General features: G+C 37.8%; 1 protein-coding gene across 5 annotated transcripts in view; it reads right to left on the bottom strand.

Annotated features, from left to right (window-relative positions):
* LOC127881089 (DNA-directed RNA polymerase, mitochondrial-like) overlaps positions 1 to 22366 on the bottom strand; it is an 82541-nt gene that overhangs the window by 29523 nt on the left and 30652 nt on the right. For all 5 annotated transcript variants that reach the window (XM_052428774.1, XM_052428772.1, XM_052428776.1 and 2 more), the window contains exons 10-14: positions 21315 to 21422; positions 20490 to 20633; positions 6065 to 6158; positions 4901 to 4974; positions 2272 to 2403 (exon numbers count right to left, since the gene is read on the bottom strand). In XM_052428774.1, the coding sequence (XP_052284734.1) occupies positions 2272 to 2403; positions 4901 to 4974; positions 6065 to 6158; positions 20490 to 20633; positions 21315 to 21422 (552 nt within the window). The remainder of the gene's footprint in view (positions 1 to 2271; positions 2404 to 4900; positions 4975 to 6064; positions 6159 to 20489; positions 20634 to 21314; positions 21423 to 22366) is intronic.

Genomic DNA, 22366 nt, shown 5'->3' with positions numbered 1-22366 from the left:
AAGGGGCAATAATTCTTTCAAAATACTTGATACAGTTGTATGCTCTTGTGTATAGGTTGGGGTCATGATGGTAAACAAGTACTGTGAAACCATTATTAATCGTCAGGCATTAATTTTCATAAATTTCGTCAGTCGACCGATCGGCGAATTTAAGATCATAACGAACAATCATGCTCTATGTTTGAACAAAAACAAACACTAAGTTGAACAATATTTTAAAACTTTACCGTAGACATGAGGCATTAAATTCCAACATAATCCATGCACACATTCGCTGCTGTTTCGTAATCAAGATTAATCCGGTTTTGACACAAAGGGATGTAGATTACACAAGGTACTTAACTGACATGTTACACTTCTTTAAAACGCGTGTGCAGTACAGCTGTATCGAATGCGTTGACTTCGTTTATGTAGAATGGTAATGAATTAGCGCTAATTGTTTATAACTTTATTACCTATTAGGTGCATTGTGTTTTTCAGGGGTGTTGCATATTAGCCATCACGCAGCGAATGCAGATGAAAGACAATAAACCAAATGAAAAGATGACGATGTGTGATCAACATGCGTATTTATCACAAATTAATAAAGACTATTTTAATTGTTGTTTGATTGTTTGCGTTTAACCACACTTATTACTATTGTATATGTATCAATTTATTTATTTTTAAATTATTGACATTATTGATTTATATACCGGTAGTTTACTTTTTAAGAACAAACACACACATAGAGTTTATAATTTTAATGTTGATATGAGAATAAAAAAGCATTTTATTTGAAAAAAAAAACTTAACAAACTGGATGGCAATTATAATAATAGAATAAGACTAATTGGCAATTTACTTCGTTGTTACAAACACTCGTTAACGGTTATTCGATCCCACTTGTCCGCTAATCATAACAATGAACGTGTGAATGGCATACATTAAGAGGGTCCATTACTGTCCCTTGATAACAAAAGACTAGTTAATTGGCATGTGACAAACAGGCCCCACCTCTTGCAGTGATTCTCAAGTGTGTTCCCGCATTCGTGCCACGATTTTTCGCAACTGCGATTGATCGCGAATATGTATTACACACAAATCGGATATTGACTGGCGCATTTTTGTAAAATTCAAAATCAGAAATCAGTGAATTTAAGTGCTGACGAAATCGTCATTTTTATAAAAATGACGAAATTTTGTGCTGTCGAAAATAAATGGTTTCACAGTATTCAAAATATGAAAGCAATACGTAAAGGGACATTGAAAATATTTGGGGTAGTATGCAAACTTTAACATTTGCTGCATATTCTAAGTGGAAAAGGGGCCATAATTATGACAAAATGCTTGATAGAGTTGTCTGCTCTTGTTTATAGGTTGGGGTCATGATGGTAAACAAGCATGCAAAATATGAAAGCAATATGTCCAGGGACATTGAAAATGTTGGGGCAGTACGCAAACTTTAACATTTGCTGCATATTCTAAGTGGAAAAGGGGCCATAATTATGACAAAATGCTTGATAGAGTTGTCTGCTATTGTTTGTAGGTTGGGGTCATGTTGGTAAACAAGCATGCAAAATATGAAAGCAATATGTCAAGGGACAAAGAAAATATTTGGGGTAGTACGAAAACTAACATTTGCACGCTAACACAGACGCTCACGCCGACGCCGGGGTGAGTAGGATAGCTCCACCATATATATTTCATATATAAGAGTAGAGCTAAAAATTAGTCCCAAACTTGTTTACATTGCAAAAAATTTGAGTTGAAAACTTCTGTTAATTCTGAAAAATTATTCTCAAACTTCTCAAATTTGTGAAAAGCAGCCATACTCTTAGAAAAAAAGCCCTGCAGATAAAACGGGACTTTGCTCAACAGATGTTACCTTAAGATACACAAACAAATCTGTTATTCTTTGTTCAAGATATCACTATTGGAAGACCAGATGTCTTATACCATGACTGATATTTTGACTTAATGCCACTAGTATTATACAGTTAACAAGTATCGTTGAAAACGATGGATGCTCTCCTTGTTTGATCTTGAGAAAATCTATTATTAGCCTCAGTGACCTTGACCCCAGTGACCTCAAACCTCATCAAAAGATAGAGGTTCATGCAAGGTACCCACATGCCAAATATGTAAGAGATTGGTAAACTATTGAAGGCGCTATGAGAAACTGTAACAAAAGTGTGAGGGAAGGAAGTAAGGAAGGCCAAACTGGCAACAATATGCTCCCCAAAAATTTTTGGTGAGCATAATAAGAGACCTTTTTTCAGCTGTTGTTACCTTAGGAAACACATCAGAATCTATTTTCCTCTGTACAAAGTATCGTTGGTAAACCAGATGTCCAAGATCTGTCGCCATGGTGAGCACGCTCAGAGAGTAGGACTGGGAGAGGGTGGTCCATCGATAGGCCTCCTGCAGTGCACAATAAACTTGATAAATGGCAAGAATATCTCGACTAGTAACTATTACTTACCCAAACTTTAACATTTTACCACATAGATACGTATTTCGATGTGTTGTAGTCCTTAGAAAGTTATATTTTATTAAAGACCTTTCTTAATAAATTAAAATTTTAAAGGCTCCATTTCCAACCATTCGATACCTATGAGCAGCAAACAAAAAACAGTGTAGAGTATTGTACCAGATAAGCCCGTGCAGTCTGCATAAGCTAATCAGGAATGACACATTCCGCTGTTATGGTATTTTTGTAAAAGAAAGTATCTTCTTAATGATACCGTCTTTATCCTAATAAACGCTCCCGCCCTAATAAATGCTCCTGCACTAATAAATGCTCCCGCCCTAATAAATGCTCACGCCCTAATAAATGCTCCCCCCCTAATAAACCCTCCTGCCCTAATAAACGCACCTGCACTAATAAACGCTCCCGCCCTAATAAACGCTCTCGCCCTAATAAACGCTCTCGCCATAATAAACGCTCCTGCCCTAATAAACGCTCCCGCCCTAATAAACGCTCCCGCCTTAATAAACGCTCCCGCCCTAATAAACGCTCCCGCCCTAATAAACGCTCCCGCCCTAATAAACGCTCCCGCCCTAATAAACGCTCCCTCCCTAATAAACGCTCCCGCCCTAATAAACGCGCCCCAATCATATAATAAAGTGAAGGAGTGATCAAAATGATAGCGCCCCCATTTCTCGGCTGCTAAGGGGTAAAGTAATTGCATTTTATTAACGGAAAATTCTTTTTTTATCAACAAGGTAATTTGCAAGAACCTTATAGAAATAAAACTTTAATAATAATAATAATAATAATTATAATAACATATGTATTTGGAACATATCGATGTTAGGATTTAACTCCAACATGGCAGGCGATTTTATTTTTGTATCGGTGTTTTCAGTTAAAAATGTCAAATTCACGTAACAATATTTTTTTTTGACAACACGCGTTTAAGATACGGATCTACCCAGGTTGTTCAATATGCAGTACGCTGGGCAAAAGCACAGGGCTTACATTTTATACATACCGGGTAGATTGCTACGTCATTTCGTTTAGACACAATGCAGGGCTTAACTTAGTAAAAATTAAATTTAGGATCTATTAATTGTGTTGCTATAGTTTTGACATTGAGGACATTCCTCTGCCGCTAAGTTCAAATATTAGCGACACCCCTGGATGTGCGTTATATGTGTGAACACAATCCTTATTATCTGCATATCTTCTCCGGATTTTTTGTATTGCTAGACCCAATTCAACCAAAAAATGTTTTGGTCTGGTTTATAAGGTATCTAACGTAACCATAAACCCTCACTAATTAACACTTGCTATCTCCGCCACGAGTACTGTTACAGTTCTCACTACAGTCATATCGACAATGGCCCTTTAATCTGGCATGATAATAGGGTGTAGTATTCTGGTGAAACTAATTATGACATGTTTACGATTGCTTTATGAACTTGGAACTTTTCGCAGATACAGGTAAACACATTTCAGGTGTTGACTCATATTATACCTAAAGGGGGGTAAAATAAAAGCGCCCCCTTTATGATTTGTATCGCGCCCGGGCGCGTCTATTAGGATAAAGATGGTATTCTAGTTTAAGCAGATGTTACATCTTGACTATCATGTGCACACAAGTGTCAAATCTTGACTACCATGTGCACACAAGTGTCAAATCTTGACTACCATGTGCACACAAGTGTCAAATCTTGGCTACCATGTGCACACAAGTGTCAAATCTTGACTATCATGTGCACACAAGTGTCAAATCTTGACTACCATGTGCACACAAGAGTCAAATCTTGACTACCATGTGCACACAAGTGTCAAATCTTGACTACCATATGCACACAAGTGTCAAATCTTGACTACCATGTGCACACAAGTGTCAAATCTTGACTACCATGTGCACACAAGTGTCAAATCTTGACTGCCATGTGCACACAAGTGTCAAATCAATAGCTTTGTCAAACATGACATCAATTTCAGGTCTATATTTCTCTGATGCATACATAACAACACATTAAATGAAAAAGTTGATAAAACTTCAAATCAAATGAAAGTGTTGATAAAACTTCAAATCAAATGAAAGTGTTGCTTTAACATCAAATAAAAATTAAAGTGTTGATATAACATCAAATTTAACAAATGAAAGTGTTGATATAACATCAAATTAAATGAAATGTTGATATAACATCAATTACATGAAAGTGTTGATGTTACATCAAATTACATGAAAGTGTTGATGTTACATCAAATTAAATGAAAGTGTTGATATTACATCAAATTAAATGAAATGTTGATATAACATCAATTACATGAACGTGTTGATGTTACATCAAATTACATGAAAGTGTTGATGTTACATCAAATTACATAAAAGTGTTGATGTTACATCAAATTACATGAAAGTGTTAATATTACATCAAATTAAATGAAAGTGTTGACTACCTTAAGAAGCATATCCACATAATCTTCGACAGGAAATAGGCACAGAAAAGGGTAGATGTTCACGCGGTTCAGAGCTGACGATGAAAAAAAATACAAGTGACTGAAATGTGAAACATGTTGCTTATTCTGTAATAGAAATGTAGAAGGGTATTGCATTAACTATACATGTATACTCTTATACAAACTTCCAATATGAAAGTACTTATACAGGGATACGGTAGAGTGAATGCTTTGGGGCCAAAAGATTATGGATTTGATTCGGTTTGTAGTAAGGGATATATATAATGTGGTACAAAAATACACTGACTGATGCTCTCCAAATGGTTAAAATAGGTTAAAATAAACCAAGATTGAGTAAAAAAAACACGGTTTTTAAACCTTTACAAATAAGACACACGCTTTGACACATTTGAAGTCCATTAAAAAATAAATTTACTGCCTGCTGGTAAATAAAAGAAACTTTCTTAACAGATATAACAAAATAAACCATTTTTCAAATCCTAAAGAACTGATGAGCAGCAAAAAGAGCATAAAACCTGAAAAGTCTGTAAGTTATTAGCAGACTGCTATGGTTTTATGCCGTTGGCATTAGCCATAGCAACTTGGCTTCTTATTGGGGCAGACCTTTTCCTGGCCATTTTTGGAAAAATCCTTTTTGGGGATTGGGAATTATTTCGCTCAAGTCAGCTGATTTGGGAACAATAATTAAATATAACTATATATAACAAGAGCACCGCATAAAGGGTGCCACGCTTGGCTCCGGGTGCAGTTTTGAATAAATGAAAGCTTGTCAGAATTTTTTTTTTTTAGAGGTCACAGTGACCTTGACCTTTGACCTAGTGACCCCAAAATGGGTGTGGCGTGTAGAACTCATCAAGGTGCATCTACATATGAAGTTTCAAAGTTGTAGGTGGAAGCACTTTGATTTTAGAGCCAATATTAAGGTTTTAGCACGGCGCGGATGGCGGACGTCAGACGACACGCAAGCTGGCTATGACAATACCTCGGGTTTTCTCCGAAAACGCCGAGCTAATAATAAGACACTTCTTTTTATACTTTCTTTGTTAAAATAGAGAATTTTTTTTCAGAACAGTTTTTTTGTACAATTTTGATTTTGGAATGATACGACAGGAAAAGGCCTGGAAGGAAAGGTTTTAAGCATACCGCTTTTATTTTGTAGCACCTGCTGTCTCTTGGTGATGAATGCCTTCATGTAATTCTTCCTCCATCTTTCCTCCAGACGCTGCATCTCAGACTCCTGTAGAGGGCACATGACATTTTAGCACGTACAAGAGACGCATTTTTGGTTCAATTGTAAGAATAAGGCCGTACAAGAGACGCATTTTTGGTTCAATTGTAAGAATAAGGCCAACTATTTACCACTAAGAAACTTATTTTCATGCATTTGTAGTTCCTTAGAAAGTCTTATTTATTTTAAGACCTTTCTTACTAGATTCAAGTGTTTAAGACTTCATCTCCAAACCTTAGATACTGATGAGCAGCAAACAGCATAAAACCTGAACAGACTGTGAGTTACTCGCCAACTGTTCTGGTTTTATGCTGTTTGCACATAGCCATTTCACTTTGCCTCTGAGTGGGAAAGGGTTAACTGCTTGAAATTGAAAATTCTGGTACAAGGCCTTGGGCAAAGACCTGATAAAAATGTCTTCAGTTTACAATTGGTTGAACAATTTGAGCAGTTTTAGAGCGATGTGGATATTCACATACATGTGAGGCTCTAGAGCGATGTGGATATTCACATACATGTGAGGCTCTAGAGCGATGTGGATATTCACATACATGTGAGGCTCTAGAGCGATGTGGATATTCACATACATGTGAGGCTCTAGAGCGATGTGGATATTCACATACATGTGAGGCTCTAGAGCGATGTGGATATTCACATACATGTGAGGCTCTAGAGCGATGTGGATATTCACATACATGTGAGGCTCTAGAGCGATGTGGATATTCACATACATGTGAGGCTCTAGAGCGATGTGGATATTCACATACATGTGAGGCTCTAGAGCAATGTGGATATTCACATACATGTGAGGCTCTAGAGCGATGTGGATATTCACATACATGTGAGGCTCTAGAGCGATGTGGATATTCACATACATGTGAGGCTCTAGAGCGATGTGGATATTCACATACATGTGAGGCTCTAGAGCGATGTGGATATTCACATACATGTGAGGCTCTAGAGCGATGTGGATATTCACATACATGTGAGGCTCTAGAGCGATGTGGATATTCACATACATGTGAGGCTCTAGAGCGATGTGGATATTCACATACATGTGAGGCTCGCCCTGGAGCGATGTGGATATTCACATACATGTGAGGCTCTAGAGCGATGTGGATATTCACATACATGTGAGGCTCTAGAGCGATGTGGATATTCACATACATGTGAGGCTCTAGAGCGATGTGGATATTCACATACATGTGAGGCTCTAGAGCGATGTGGATATTCACATACATGTGAGGCTCTAGAGCGATGTGGATATTCACATACATGTGAGGCTCTAGAGCGATGTGGATATTCACATACATGTGAGGCTCTAGAGCGATGTGGATATTCACATACATGTGAGGCTCTAGAGCGATGTGGATATTCACATACATGTGAGGCTCTAGAGCGATGTGGATATTCACATACATGTGAGGCTCTAGAGCGATGTGGATATTCACATACATGTGAGGCTCTAGAGCGATGTGGATATTCACATACATGTGAGGCTCTAGAGCGATGTGGATATTCACATACATGTGAGGCTCTAGAGCGATGTGGATATTCACATACATGTGAGGCTCACCCTGGTAGAGCGATGTGGATATTCACATACATGTGAGGCTCGTAGAGCGATGTGGATATTCACATACATGTGAGGCTCTAGAGCGATGTGGATATTCACATACATGTGAGGCTCTAGAGCGATGTGGATATTCACATACATGTGAGGCTCTAGAGCGATGTGGATATTCACATACATGTGAGGCTCTAGAGCGATGTGGATATTCACATACATGTGAGGCTCTAGAGCGATGTGGATATTCACATACATGTGAGGCTCTAGAGCGATGTGGATATTCACATACATGTGAGGCTCTAGAGCGATGTGGATATTCACATACATGTGAGGCTCTAGAGCGATGTGGATATTCACATACATGTGAGGCTCACCCTGGTAGAGCGATGTGGATATTCACATACATGTGAGGCTCGTAGAGCGATGTGGATATTCACATACATGTGAGGCTCACCCTGGTTAGAGCGATGTGGATATTCACATACATGTGAGGCTCACCCTGGGATAAGAGCGATGTGGATATTCACATACATGTGAGGCTCACCCTGGGATAAGAGCGATGTGGATATTCACATACATGTGAGGCTCACCCTGGGATAAGAGCGATGTGGATATTCACATACATGTGAGGCTCACCCTGGGATAAGAGCGATGTGGATATTCACATACATGTGAGGCTCTAGAGCGATGTGGATATTCACATACATGTGAGGCTCTAGAGCGATGTGGATATTCACATACATGTGAGGCTCTAGAGCGATGTGGATATTCACATACATGTGAGGCTCTAGAGCGATGTGGATATTCACATACATGTGAGGCTCTAGAGCGATGTGGATATTCACATACATGTGAGGCTCACCCTGGTAGAGCGATGTGGATATTCACATACATGTGAGGCTCACCCTGGGAAAAGGGGGCTTAATGCATGTACGTAACGTGTCGTCCCAGAGTAGCCTGTGCATGTACGTAACGTGTCGTCCCAGAGTAGCCTGTGCATGTACGTAACGTGTCGTCCCAGAGTAGCCTGTGCATGTACGTAACGTGTCGTCCCAGAGTAGCCTGTGCATGTACGTAACGTGTCGTCCCAGAGTAGCCTGTGCATGTACGTAACGTGTCGTCCCAGAGTAGCCTGTGCAGTCAGAGAAACTTTCCACCTGAATTGGATTTGCTAAGAAGAGACTTGAGCACAAATACAATTACAGTGTTTCTGTCATTAGCCTGTTTACACTGTACGCACATGCATTAAGCCCCAATTTTGCAGAGCTACAATACTATATGCCATTGTTTTGAAATAGATGCAAACTACGTTTCAGGTTATATAAGGTGATTAAAATTGACTGAATGAAAATTTACAAAAGTATGCAAAATTTGCACAACTATGCAAAGTGGAAATCATGTACAGTTTATGCATAAATTCAAGACATCTTTTGGGTTTACATGTATCTTAGGTTGTTAAAGCATTCAGAGTAAAAAGGGCTCCCTGAATTAAAATGAACCCAATTCACTTTATGATCTTAAATGTGAATGCATAATGTTTTATGAAAATTGCACAAGAATAAATAACAAGAGGGCCATGATGGCCTTGAATCGCTCACCTGACTAAACAAATACAATCCCAACCCAGATTTCATCAAGATAAACATTCTGACCAAATTTCATAAAGATTGGATGAAAACTGTGACCTCTATTGCCTACACAAGGTTTTTCTATTATTTGACCTAGTGACCTAGTTTTTGACCCCAGGTGACCCAAATACAATCCCAACCCAGATTTCTTCAAGACAAACATTCTGACCAAATTTCATGAAGATTGGATGAAAACTGTGACCTCTATTGTCTACACAAGTTTTTTTCTATTATTTGACCTAGTGACCTAGTTTTTGACCCAAGATGACCCAAATACAATCCCAACCCAGATTTCATCAAGATAAACATTCAGACGAAATTTCATAAAGATTGGATGAAAACTGCGACCTCTATTGTCTATACAAGGTTTTTCTATTATTTGACCTAGTGACCTAGTTTTTGACCTAGTGACCTAGTTTTTGACCCCAGATGACCTAAATACAATCCCAACCCAGTTTTTATCAGGATTAACATTCTGACCCAACTTCATAAAGATTGGATGAAAACTGTGACCTCTACTGTCTACACAAACAAATTGTTGACAGTTTATCTATTATTTGACCTAGTGACCTGGTTTTTTACCTCAGATGACCCAAATACAATCCCAACCCAGATTTCATCAAGATAAACAATCTGACCAAAATTCATAAAGATTGGATGAAAACTGCGACCTCTATTGTCTACACAAGGTTTTTCTATTATTTGACCTAGTTTTTGACCTAGTGACCTAGTTTTTGACACAGATGACCCAAATACAATCCCAACCCAGATTCCATCAAGATAAACATTCTGACCAAATTTCGTAAAGATTGGATGAAAACTGCGACCTCTATTGTCTACACAAAGTTTTTCTATTATTTGACCTAGTTACCTAGTTTTTGACCTCAGATGACCCGTATTTTCAGTTTTTGTTGTTATAGTTGATTATTAGCAGTTTTGCATACTTAGTACTGCTTACTACAGCTTCTTTATAGAATGCTTTTATTGAAGTTATTTATTATGACTTCTGTAGAATATGAGATATTTAAAACTCTAATGTACAGCTTTCATGAAGCGGTTTATGTTACTATAGTACTGACGTTGTTGTGGTACTTAATTGAAACCAATTAAGTAAATTGCTGGTACATTCGAAACAGTATTATATATTGTCGTACGTTGCTGTAAACTGTTTATCTAAGATGGGATTACTCAGGTGGTGTAGCCCTTACGATATGTTCATTTGGTTTTAAAATAATGATTATTATATTTGCCTGATGTACATTGTAACTAATGCAATATTTTTTCATTAACATTATTAAAACACAATTATATATTAAGAAAAAGTCAGGAGCCTTTTGTTTTAAACCAGGGGAGTATGTCATAGGGTAACATTTACAGTTACAGTGTTTTTATAGTCGATCGATCAAGATCAATTTAACAAATCATCATTCCCCAGTACTAATCCCATTGTGATCAGCCTGTAACGCATGAGTGAACATACCATGACCACTATTCTTCATAACACTTTCATCACACTTAGTGTGAAGTTGAGGAATAAAGTGATCTCCATGTGTTACAGGTTAGTTTTACATTTTATAATTAGTTATCATATCTTTCAGAAATGTTTATTAGATATGTTGTTATATTACCATAATACAACAAGCTTTAATTTGTTTATTACCAGTAATCATGTATAAATGTATGAATAGTTGCTATCTAGCTATGGATTATAAATAACAATATGAAATGTATAGATTTTATATATAAATAAAAATATATATATATATAACACTTTCATCACACTTAGTGTGAAGTTGAGGAATAAAATGATCTCCATGTGTTACAGTTATCCTTGATTGCCCCCATTACAGAACCTATACAACAAGAAAAAACCCAATGACAACAATCCCAACCAAGATTTCATCAAGATAAACATTCTGACCAAATTTGATAAAGATTGAATGAAAACTGCGACCTCTATAGTCTACACAAGGTTTTTCAATTATTTGACCTAGTTTTTGACCTAGTGACCTAGTTTTTGACCCCAGATGACCCAAATACAATCCCAACCCAGATTTCATCAAGATAAATATTCTGACCAAATTTCATAAAGATTGGATGAAAACTGTGACCTCTACTGTCTACACAAGCAAATTGTTGACAGACGCACACACGCACATACGGACGCCAGACATCACACGGTCACATAAGCTCACCATTTCACTTCGTGACAGGTGAGCTAAAAATGCACTGTTTATTGCCTGACAATTTCACAATACTAAACAAGGAACATAGAAGTTATGAGCATTTTTCAAAACATAAACGCAGATTTAGAAACCTAAACGCGGACCCTAACTTCAAGGTCAAGGTCACAGGGGTAAAAATTGTTGTGCATATGGAAAGGCCTTGTCCATATACACATGCATACCAAATATGAAGGTTATATCTCATGGGACATTAAGTTATGAGCATTTTGCGCAACCTAAACGCAGATTTTGAAACCTAAGCGCGGACCCTAAGTTCAAGGTCAAGGTCACAGGGGTAAAAATTTGTGTGCGTATGGAAAGGCCTTGTCCATATACACATGCATACCAAATATGAAGGTTATATCTCAAGGGACATGGATGTTATTAGCATTTTTCGAAACCTAAACGCGGACCCTAAGTTCAAGGTCAAGGTCACAGGGGGAAAAAAATTTGTGCGTATGGAAAGGACTTGTCCATATACACATGCATACCAAATATGAAGGTTATATCTCAAGGGACATAGAAGTTATGAGCATTTTTCGAAACCTAAACGCAAAATGTGACGGAAAGACAGAAAGGACAGAAGGACAGACAGACGAGACGGACAGTCCAATCACTATATTTCCCCTTTTCTTCAAAAGGGGGCATACAAATTTGGAGAAAAGGAAATTGCTAGTAAAGCAGTCATTTGATACATTGTAATTACAGAAATTTCAGTACAATTCATGAGGCTTTCACATAGAGGCATTTCAATTTAATTATTTATAATACTTTGCAATTGTTGGAAGTTGAAATTGGGAATTTGTTTTTCAATTCTGAAAAAAACAACCAGATTAGCATTGGGAACCCGATATTCAGACCTTTGGCATAGGACGGAAAAGGCCTGTATAACAACTGATTATAATTTATCCCAAGTCTCTTGTTAAACAAACATTGTTTTTTAGTGCGAATCATTTATTTACAGCTGCTGTCAGCCAACTGCAGTTTTCAAGTCATTTTTTATGGATACCTATAATTTAATGCTTTATATGTCTTTGGAAGTTATATATATATATATATATATAATATATATATATATATATATACATGCCTTCACTTAGAGAAATTAGCATACAAATTCATAATACAAGATAAAGGGTGATGGGAGTTATAAAATGTTGTGATCTTTTCTCACCAGCAGCTAACAGCTAACCCTGTCGATTGTTAATGCCCTAATATATACCATCAAAAAAGTAAAACCAACATGGGGCATTTATATAACATGTAAGTTGTGGTTAAGTATAATGAATATTTTAAATGAGACGTTTTAAGGAAGTTTCGTAACTTTAATTATATGCATGGCGTCTACTTGGCTACTAACAAACTGCTATCTAGCCCTGTGCATGCATTACTGATGGATTGTATCACTATTTGGTCAACGTGCACTAAAAGTGTATACTTGTCATATTACTCTGAAGCTTACATTTGTATAATGGTATTGGAATCCAGGCAAGCTACACAATATTGATCTCAATGATTGGCTCTGATGCTATATGCTGATTCAAAAACTGGTCAGAAGAAGTGCGGAAAACAAGCGTAAAGTGACTATTTGTAAATCACAGGCAAACAATGCAGGAAGATTTTTAAAGCAATAGTACATGTATTAAGTGTTTTCTTTTGGTGGAAAACTGCAGATCAAAAGTAGTAGGAAGTGGAGTATACGCAACTTAACAATAAAGAGTCAAGATGAGATTTAGGAGGCGATTGAAAAGTGTACTGACCCTATTAGTGTTGGTTTCAACGATAGGTGGTGTTTTTTTGTTCCTACATTACAAAGAAGAAATGACAAGACTCAAGCCAAGCTTGGAGCAAAGGCAGATTCCAATCTTAGCAGACATCAAACAACCAGAATTTATTGTGCAAAATGAAACATCACAAAATCACAATATCCATGGTGACGCTGTGAAATCTGGAAAGGTGAGCAACACCAGCAAATCTGAAACTCTTCAGACAAAACTTTCTCCTGTGAACAACCTAGAAATGATTGTAAGAGAGAAAAAGTATGAATATTTCACAAATAAATTTGTGATTGACAAAGAGCCATTCTTGTCATGGTTTAACAAAAACAAGAGCACCGCCTTGCGGGTGCAGACCGCTCATCTATTTTCTTTTTAAAGGTGAAGGGACTCTCATTTTCAATCACAAAGGAGGGAGGGGTGGAGTGTAGAGCGGTGCATTGTGTGGGGGTGTGGTGGACATTTATTACATTTTCTTCCAAAAATGCGAAAAAAAGGAAAAAACGGTATTTCAAACATAAAATAACAAAAATAAATATTTGTGTTTTTTAACCGTTTCATAAAAAAAAATGGGGGGGGTGAGGTGGGGGGGGTATAGTGTGAGGGTGTGGTGGTAATTTGTGAGATGATCTTAAAAAAAAAAAAAATAGGGGGGGGGGATTCGGGTGGGGGGAGGGGGGGGTGGGGGGGGGATTCTTGGGTGCGATGGTTGGACAGTATTTCAAACATAAAATAATCAAAATAAATAGTTTTGTTTTTTAACCGTTTAAAAAAAAAATTGGGGAGGGGGTGGGGTGGGGTGGGGGGGGGTATAGTGTGAGGGTGTGGTGGTCATTTGTGAGATGATCTTAAAAAAAAAAAAAAAATTATAGGGGGGGGGGGGGTTGTGGGGGGGGGGGGGGGGCACAGGCGATGGTTTGGGTGGAGTCTATTGTGGTATGTCAGGTAAGAGTAGTTTTGTCAAAGTATCAATCAAATCTAATCATAAATAAAGAAGTTATGGCAATTTTAGAGAAATTTAATAATTTGACCTTGAGAGTCAAGGTCATTCAAAGGTCAAGGTAAAATTCAACTTGCCAGGTACAGTAACCTCATGATAGCATGAAAGTATTTGAAGTTTGAAAGCAAAAGCCTTGATACTTAAGAAGTAAAGTGGATCGAAACACAAAATTTAACCATATATTCAAAGTTACTAAGTCAAAAAAGGGCCATAATTCCGTAAAAATGACATCCAGAGTTATGCAACTTGTCCTTTTACTGTACCCTTATGATAGTTTGCGAGTGTTCCAAGTATGATAGCAATATCTATGATACTTTAGGGGTAAAGTGGACCAAAACACAAAACTTAACCAAACTTTCAATTTTCTAAGTATAAAGGGCCCATAATTCTGTCCAAATGCCAGTCAGAGTTACATAACTTTGCCTGCACAGTCCCCTTACGGTAGTTAGTAAGTGTTGCAAGTATGAAAGCAATAGCTTTGATACTTAAGGAATAAAATGGACCTTAACACAAAACTTAACCAAAATTTTCAATTTTCTAAGTATAAAAAGGGCACATAATTCTGTCAAAAAGCACGCCAGAGTTATCTAACTTTGCGTGCCCAGTCCCCTCATGATAGTAAGTAAGTGTACCAAGTTTGAATGCAATAGCATTGATACTTTCTGAAAAAAGTGGACCTAAACGCAAAACTTAACCAAAATTTTCAATTTTCTAAGTATAAAAAGGGCACATAATTCAGTTAAAATGCACGCCAGAGTTATCTAACTTTGCCTGCCCAGTCCCCTCATGATAGTAAGTAAGTGTACCAAGTTTGAATGCAATAGCATTGATACTTACTGAGAAAAGTGGACCTAAACGCAAAACTTAACCGGACGCCGACGCCGACGCCGACGCAGACGCCGACGCCGACGCCGACGCCAAGGTGATGACAATAGCTCATAATTTTTTTTCAAAAAATAGATGAGCTAAAAATGAAATACACATATGTGGGGATCGCTTAAAAGTTTATGGCAAATATTTTGGAGTAGCAAGGAATATTGTTATGCACCCTGAAAAACAGAGCAAAAATAATGTGAAAGGAGGTGAGCAAGTTAAGGCCGTTCTGGGACAAACAGAGGGCCAGGAATATTTTAATCTAAATTCCAACTTCTGGGAACTTAGTTGTGATACTAATGATACCAGCCAACAAAAACTGTCCAATTCAGGTTTGAACTGGAAAAATAACATTAAAATTGTGTCAACAGCTAATAATGCTTCTAACCATGTACATAAATATACGTTTGGGGTCCTAAGAGGTGACTATGCTAACCTTCACAACTGGATGAGGTGTTTCTTTAATGTGTTTATTCTTCTGTCCTTCCTCAAGGTACAGCCTTCTGAAATGTCCATTCTCTTTCTTGATGCCCATCCTTTCACGCCATTGGACAAAGCTTGGGATGTTATTTATAGCACACCAATCAGAGTTGGCCATCTAAGTCAACCGGTGCACTATGAGAACTTCATATGGGGAGTAGAGGAGAGACTTATGTCATTTAGTGAGCATGTTGATCCCCCAATTCCTTACCTAGAAGAATTTCGTACATTTGTGTTGGACCGATTTGATTTGCCTACAAAGGATGTGCTTAACTGTAAGAAATTACACATCACTTTCATAGTGCGTAGAAATGCAGTGTATCATCCGAGAAACGCTGCAGGAAACGTTGGAAGAAAGGTCTTCAACGAAGCAGAAGTTGTGGAAACACTAATGAAGGCTTTTCCTGGTTCTCATGTACAGGCTGCCTTAATGGAAGCCCTCCCAATGAAGTCCCAACTGGAAATCAGCAGCCAGACAGACTTGTGGATTGGAATGCACGGAGCTGGCACCCACATTGGATTTCTACCAAAGCACGCTGCAGTGCTGGAAATCTTTCAGAAGGATTTTAAGGTGAACCGTCCCTGGTTTGTGTGTTTCCACAGCATAACAATGTGGCGAGGCATGCACTACAATTCTTGGGAGAACACCGATGGAAATCTAGAAATGCCACATGACTACACCATTGTGCCTACAGATGTCATTGCTCAAAAGACACAGAAACTAGTGGAACAGATGTGCCCTAAATAGATGCATGAACAGTTCATTTATTATATATATTATGTAAACATAATGGAGTTACTGAGAAGCAAGTACTATAATGAATCATTTATTTATCATGCACATTATTCTTCTGACCGCATGATAACTACAGATTCTTAACCACCATTCCAGCTTTACTCTTCAATATTACATCAATAGAAATTCAATGTCCATTTTTATTGGTAAGTATTTTTAGTTGTCATTATTTTAAATGCCAATGTTCACAAATGTCCTACCTCTTAATGACCTTCAAGAATTGACATGACGCCTTATCAGTGATCGCTCCGCCCACTTAATCACGTGGCTCAGCGAGAAGAAAACCTAGACAAGCTAACACCAAAATGGCTTCTTTGCCTATAGACTGCATATAGATTTACGCGATATTCCGGATGATTTTATGGACTTGTTTAACACCATATTACACTTGTAAAGGGGTTGATGCCATTTAGTTATTCTGCAAATGCAAAAAATATACAATTAAAGAGAACATCAGCTATTTATAACAGGTCAATCGGTACATTAAACACGCTCTCAAAGGCTTGCGCGCTTACCGAAATCGAACCCGTTATTATGTGTAATGGTGGTATTTGCAATAAATTAACACTTCACCGGTATTTACCCGTGTTATTAACAAAATTATTACCAAAACATTCACCACTACCCGTGTATTTGACACGAAATAGCGCTTTATAACTGGGAATTCGGTGAAGTTTTACGCGCTTTCTGACGCCGGGTGGGTACCTCAATCCCACATGTTATTGCATATAAAAGTGATATTAATCGTATTAAACATTGCTCATGGGACATTTATCAATCACTATAATTTAAAGCACAAAAACAACACAGTAAGTTTGGACATTGTCTGATATAAAATTAGCGTTGTACGAAATGGAATACGGTCAGGCTATTATAAATTAATAAGGCTACCAATATCAGACGCTCGCGCAGGTACCGACTTCCCCGAAGTTACCGCATTTATTGGTTAACTAATATCAGTAATGATAACTCTTTTACAAAATAGCATTTATCGATACGTCTTTATTAAAATAATAACAAAATGGTTTTCACTTGTTTCTGACACACACAGAAACGCGATTTTTAACGGGGATTTCATAAAGTTACATGAATTGGGTTCCAAAATTCTCAATTATTTTACATGCACACGTGACATAATACATTCTTAATAATGCTTAGTTATTGCTTATATGACATTTCAAGTTTGTGAAGTAAATTAATGTTCTATAAAGGGGATCTCGGTAATTTTTGAAGCATTCACTCGCTCTTGTCAAGACCGCATTGCCGCGTTGGAAATGGTATAAATTTAATTCATCTAACTTATCTTTCTGGATACCAAATGTCAGAGTTGCATTAATCCTTTTTACACCGTTTTTGCCATATTTCATTTCCGTTTTTTTAATCCGAACAAAATAAAAGAAACTCGTTTAAACAAGGGCTGTTTGTAAAACATGCATGACCCCCATATGGGCTGTCCGTTGTAGTGGCAGCCATTGCGTGAATACGTTTTTTGTCACTGTGACCTTGACCTTTGACCTAGTGACCTGAAAATCAATAGGGGTCATCTGTGAGTCATGATCAATGTACCTATGAAGTGTCATGATCCTAGGCAAAAGCGTTCTTGAGTTATCATCCGAAAATCATTTTACTATTTCGGGTCACCTTGACCTTTGACCTTGTGACCTCAAAATCAATAGGGGTCATCTGCGAGTCATGATCAATCTACCTGTGAAGTTTCATGATCCTAGGCATATGCGTTCTTGAGTTATCATCCGAAAACCATTTTACTATTTCGGGTCACCGTGACCTTGACCTTTGACCTAGTGACCTCAAAATCAATAGGGGTCATCTGCGAGTCATGATCAATCTACCCATGAAGTTTCATGATCCTAGGCGTATGCATTCTTGAGTTATCATCCGAAAACCATTTTACTATTTCGGGTCACCGTGACCTTGACCTTTGACCTTGTGACCTCAAAATCAATAGGGGTCATCTGCGAATCATGATCAATCTACCCATGAAGTTTCATGATCCTAGGCGTATGCGTTCTTGAGTTATCATTCAAAAACCATTTTACTATTTCGGGTCACCGTGACCTTGACCTTTGACCTAGTGACCTCAAAATCAATAGGGGTCATCTGCAATTCATGATCAATGTACCTATAAAGTTTCATGATCCTAGGCCCAAGCGTTCTTGAGTTATTGTCTGACAACCACCTGGTGGACGGACCGACCAACAGACTGACAGACCGACCGACATGAGCAAAGCAATATACCCCCTCTTCTTCAAAGGGGGGCATAAAAATTAAACAATAAAGAAAAGACTTTGAACGAGAAAAAATCCTTCTGAGATGCCAAACTATAAAACAGTCTTCCAATAGTTTCAACGTCATCAAAAAATTATCATCACTGGAGAATGTTGTCATAAGACGTGATAAATGACGTATTTTAAAATCAAGATTTAAGTACTTCTAATACATCAGCAGGTCATGCGCCAAGATTTTGTTAACTGTAAAACACACTGGGCATATCATTTGGCAAAGCGTTTGATTTTCTTTAAAGATTCCTAATATTAATTTCTACATTTCTTATGAGCTGAAATAAGCACAAAAGATAACATTTGAAAACTAGGGAACATGTTTTCCCCTAAATCATGCTTTTGAAGATATTTTGTTAATTTAGGAATAGGGGTACCCAGGAAATGTAAATTTGAAAATGTGAAAATATGTTCAAAGCAGGTGTACCCATTAATTAAAATTCCTGCACAAGGTAGCCTCTGTCCTTTAAGGCCTTGGGGAAAGACCAAATCACAATTTTCAAAATATAAAATAACAAGAGATGTGTTTGTCAAAAACACAATGCCCCCGACTGCGCCGCTTTGATACATGTTTTATTTACCTTTTACCTTAAAGGATGACCTTGACCTTTCACCACTCAAAATGTGCAGCTCCATGAGATATACGTGCATGCCAAATATCAAGTTGCTATGTGAAGGGACATAGAACTTATGAGCATTTTTCGAAACCTAAACGCAAAGTGTGACGGAGAGACGGACGGATGGTCCGATCACTATATGCCCTCCTTCGGGGGCATAAAAATCTTTAGTCATACCATTATATGAAGAAGCGCCTACATACATAACTAAAGAAAATATTAACTTAGTCTAAACTTAACCATATAAAAAAATGGGAATTAAAAATGGAGCTTTTTTGTATAGTTTAAATAGTTGAACCCGATGTCAACTCAAAATAATTAAAAACAAGCTGCAATTAATGGCATAAGTTCTAAAAGAAAAAGTTTATTTCCCTGACAACTGTTTGGTTTGTCAGAAATTTTATTTATTCAAGTTTGGTTCAAATGCGCAATGTGCAGATGGAACATGTATTTACTGAGCATATGGTTTGAATGGTATGATAACTTGTTAAAGTTCAACTGATTTCATTGCTTGTTTTTGTTTTTATGTAAATGGCATTTATGATTTAGTTTGAACATGTTTATTTTTTACTAAGATTGAGCATAAAACATTTGAGCCTCACTATGAGACAAAGAGGTTTCATTGATATGTGTCTTTCCAGATTAGCCTGTGCAGTTCACACAGGCTAATCAGGGAAAAGTTATTCCGCCTTAACTAGATTTTCTAGAGAAGGGATTTCCATTAAACAAAACATACCATATTAACGTATTTTTAATGGAAAAAAAAATCCCCAATAACCATCCGAAACATTCCAACAAGGAATTTGTTGAATACGAGTATTTCATGTAACTTATGCGACCAAATAAATGAGCACTGACACTAATGATTTCAGCGAAAATGCATGATTTGTTTTTATAAAGGTTAGTGCAAAATAAGTGCGAAGCAATAAAAACGACCCACAATTCCTTATCAGAAGAGTTCATTACACGAATTTTCCTGATTTCCGGGTTTTCTGGACTTATTCTTCCTAATTGGCATGGACCCCGTACCTGGCATGGTACCCGTACTTTTCATACTGTGGCAAAAATAAATTGCTGACCTTGCACAGATCCATGGGTTTCCCAGTATTGAAGATGGACTTGATGTCTACAAAGCCGTCAAGTTCGAGGTTGAACTGTCGCTCTGCCTGTCGCATCATGTCATCGCTGGACATCACCCCGCTGAATGGGTTAACACTCACCTTCTGAAAGGGTTACACGAAACTGTATTAGTCATTACAACATCACCCCACTGAACAGGTTAACACTCACCTTCTGAAAGGGTTACACACATTTGTATTAGCTATGAAAGTCATGGGTACCGTGTCTTTTGGGATTTTTTTCCTCATATTCAACAGACTTACTTCTTTATCTGCAAATAGATAACCTCATCATAATTTGTGCTTATATGTTTGTCAACAACTGAGAACAGAACTAGTTTGGAAAGTGGTCACAAGTTATGTGACTGGGCTTTGATCGTAGGGATTGTAGTCAAACTTAGTAGATGACCACTTTATAATGATACAAACAAAATATTAAACACCTGACACGCTCAATTTTTGTCGAACACATCTACACTACATGTTGAAGAACAAAAGTTGATTTCAGTTGCTTTAGAAATGTGGGATTTGTTCCCTTTAGTTCACATACTTTGAACATGTTCTATAAACTAACTGATCTACAAACTAAGCGGAACAGAATTCAATAAACCCCCTCTCACTTGATATCTGCACAGACCTTTAACATTTTACATGGTCTGACTTATCTACAACATCTACAAACTGACCAACAGTGACGCCAATAGCCCCCCTCTAAAGCTTCTCCTGCAGGTTGTACAACAAAAAGTACCTGGTTGCTAGGCAAGTATCTGGTTGCTAGGCAAGTACCTGGTTGCTGGGCAACGGTGTGTTTAGCGCCTCCACAAGGGGCCCCTCATACTGTTTCTCTATCTGGGGTGGGTGGGGCTCATAGTCCGGTATCACACTTTTCAGCAACTGCATAATGAGCAAAAGTTTAATATAAACACCCGAGACCCGTTATGTGACAACATGGCAAAAGGCATGTGTGTAGTGTCATACCAGATAAGTCTGTGTAGACACATTCTGTACCAGATTAGTCTGTGTAGACACATTCTGTACCAGATTAGCCTGTGTAGACACATTCTGTACCAGATTAGCCTGTGTAGACACATTCTGTACCAGATTAGCCTGTGTAGACACATTCTGTACCAGATTAGCCTGTGTAGACACATTCTGTACCAGATTAGCCTGTGTAGACACATTCTGTACCAGATTAGCCTGTGTAGACACATTCTGTACCAGATTAGCCTGTGTAGACACATTCTGTACCAGATTAGCCTGTGTAGACACATTCTGTACCAGATTAGCCTGTGTAGACACATTCTGTACCAGATAAGCCTGTGTAGACACATTCTGTACCAGATAAGCCTGTGTAGACACATTCTGTACCAGATAAGCCTGTGTAGACACATTCTGTACCAGATAAGCCTGTGTAGACACATTCTGTACCAGATAAGCCTGTGTAGACACATTCTGTACCAGATAAGCCTGTGTAGACACATTCTGTACCAGATTAGCCTGTGTAGACACATTCTGTACCAGATTAGCCTGTGTAGACACATTCTGTACCAGATTAGCCTGTGTAGACACATTCTGTACCAGATTAGCCTGTGTAGACACATTCTGTACCAGATTAGCCTGTGTAGACACATTCTGTACCAGATTAGCCTGTGTAGACACATTCTGTACCAGATTAGCCTGTGTAGACACATTCTGTACCAGATAAGCCTGTGTAGACACATTCTGTACCAGATAAGCCTGTGTAGACACATTCTGTACCAGATAAGCCTGTGTAGACACATTCTGTACCAGATTAGCCTGTGTAGACACATTCTGTACCAGATTAGCCTGTGTAGACA

The sequence above is a fragment of the Dreissena polymorpha genome, chromosome 5, assembly GCF_020536995.1.
Source record: "Dreissena polymorpha isolate Duluth1 chromosome 5, UMN_Dpol_1.0, whole genome shotgun sequence".
In the NCBI taxonomy this organism is placed as follows: Eukaryota; Metazoa; Mollusca; class Bivalvia; order Myida; family Dreissenidae; genus Dreissena; species Dreissena polymorpha.
This window is presented reverse-complemented; position numbering and strand designations above follow the sequence as displayed.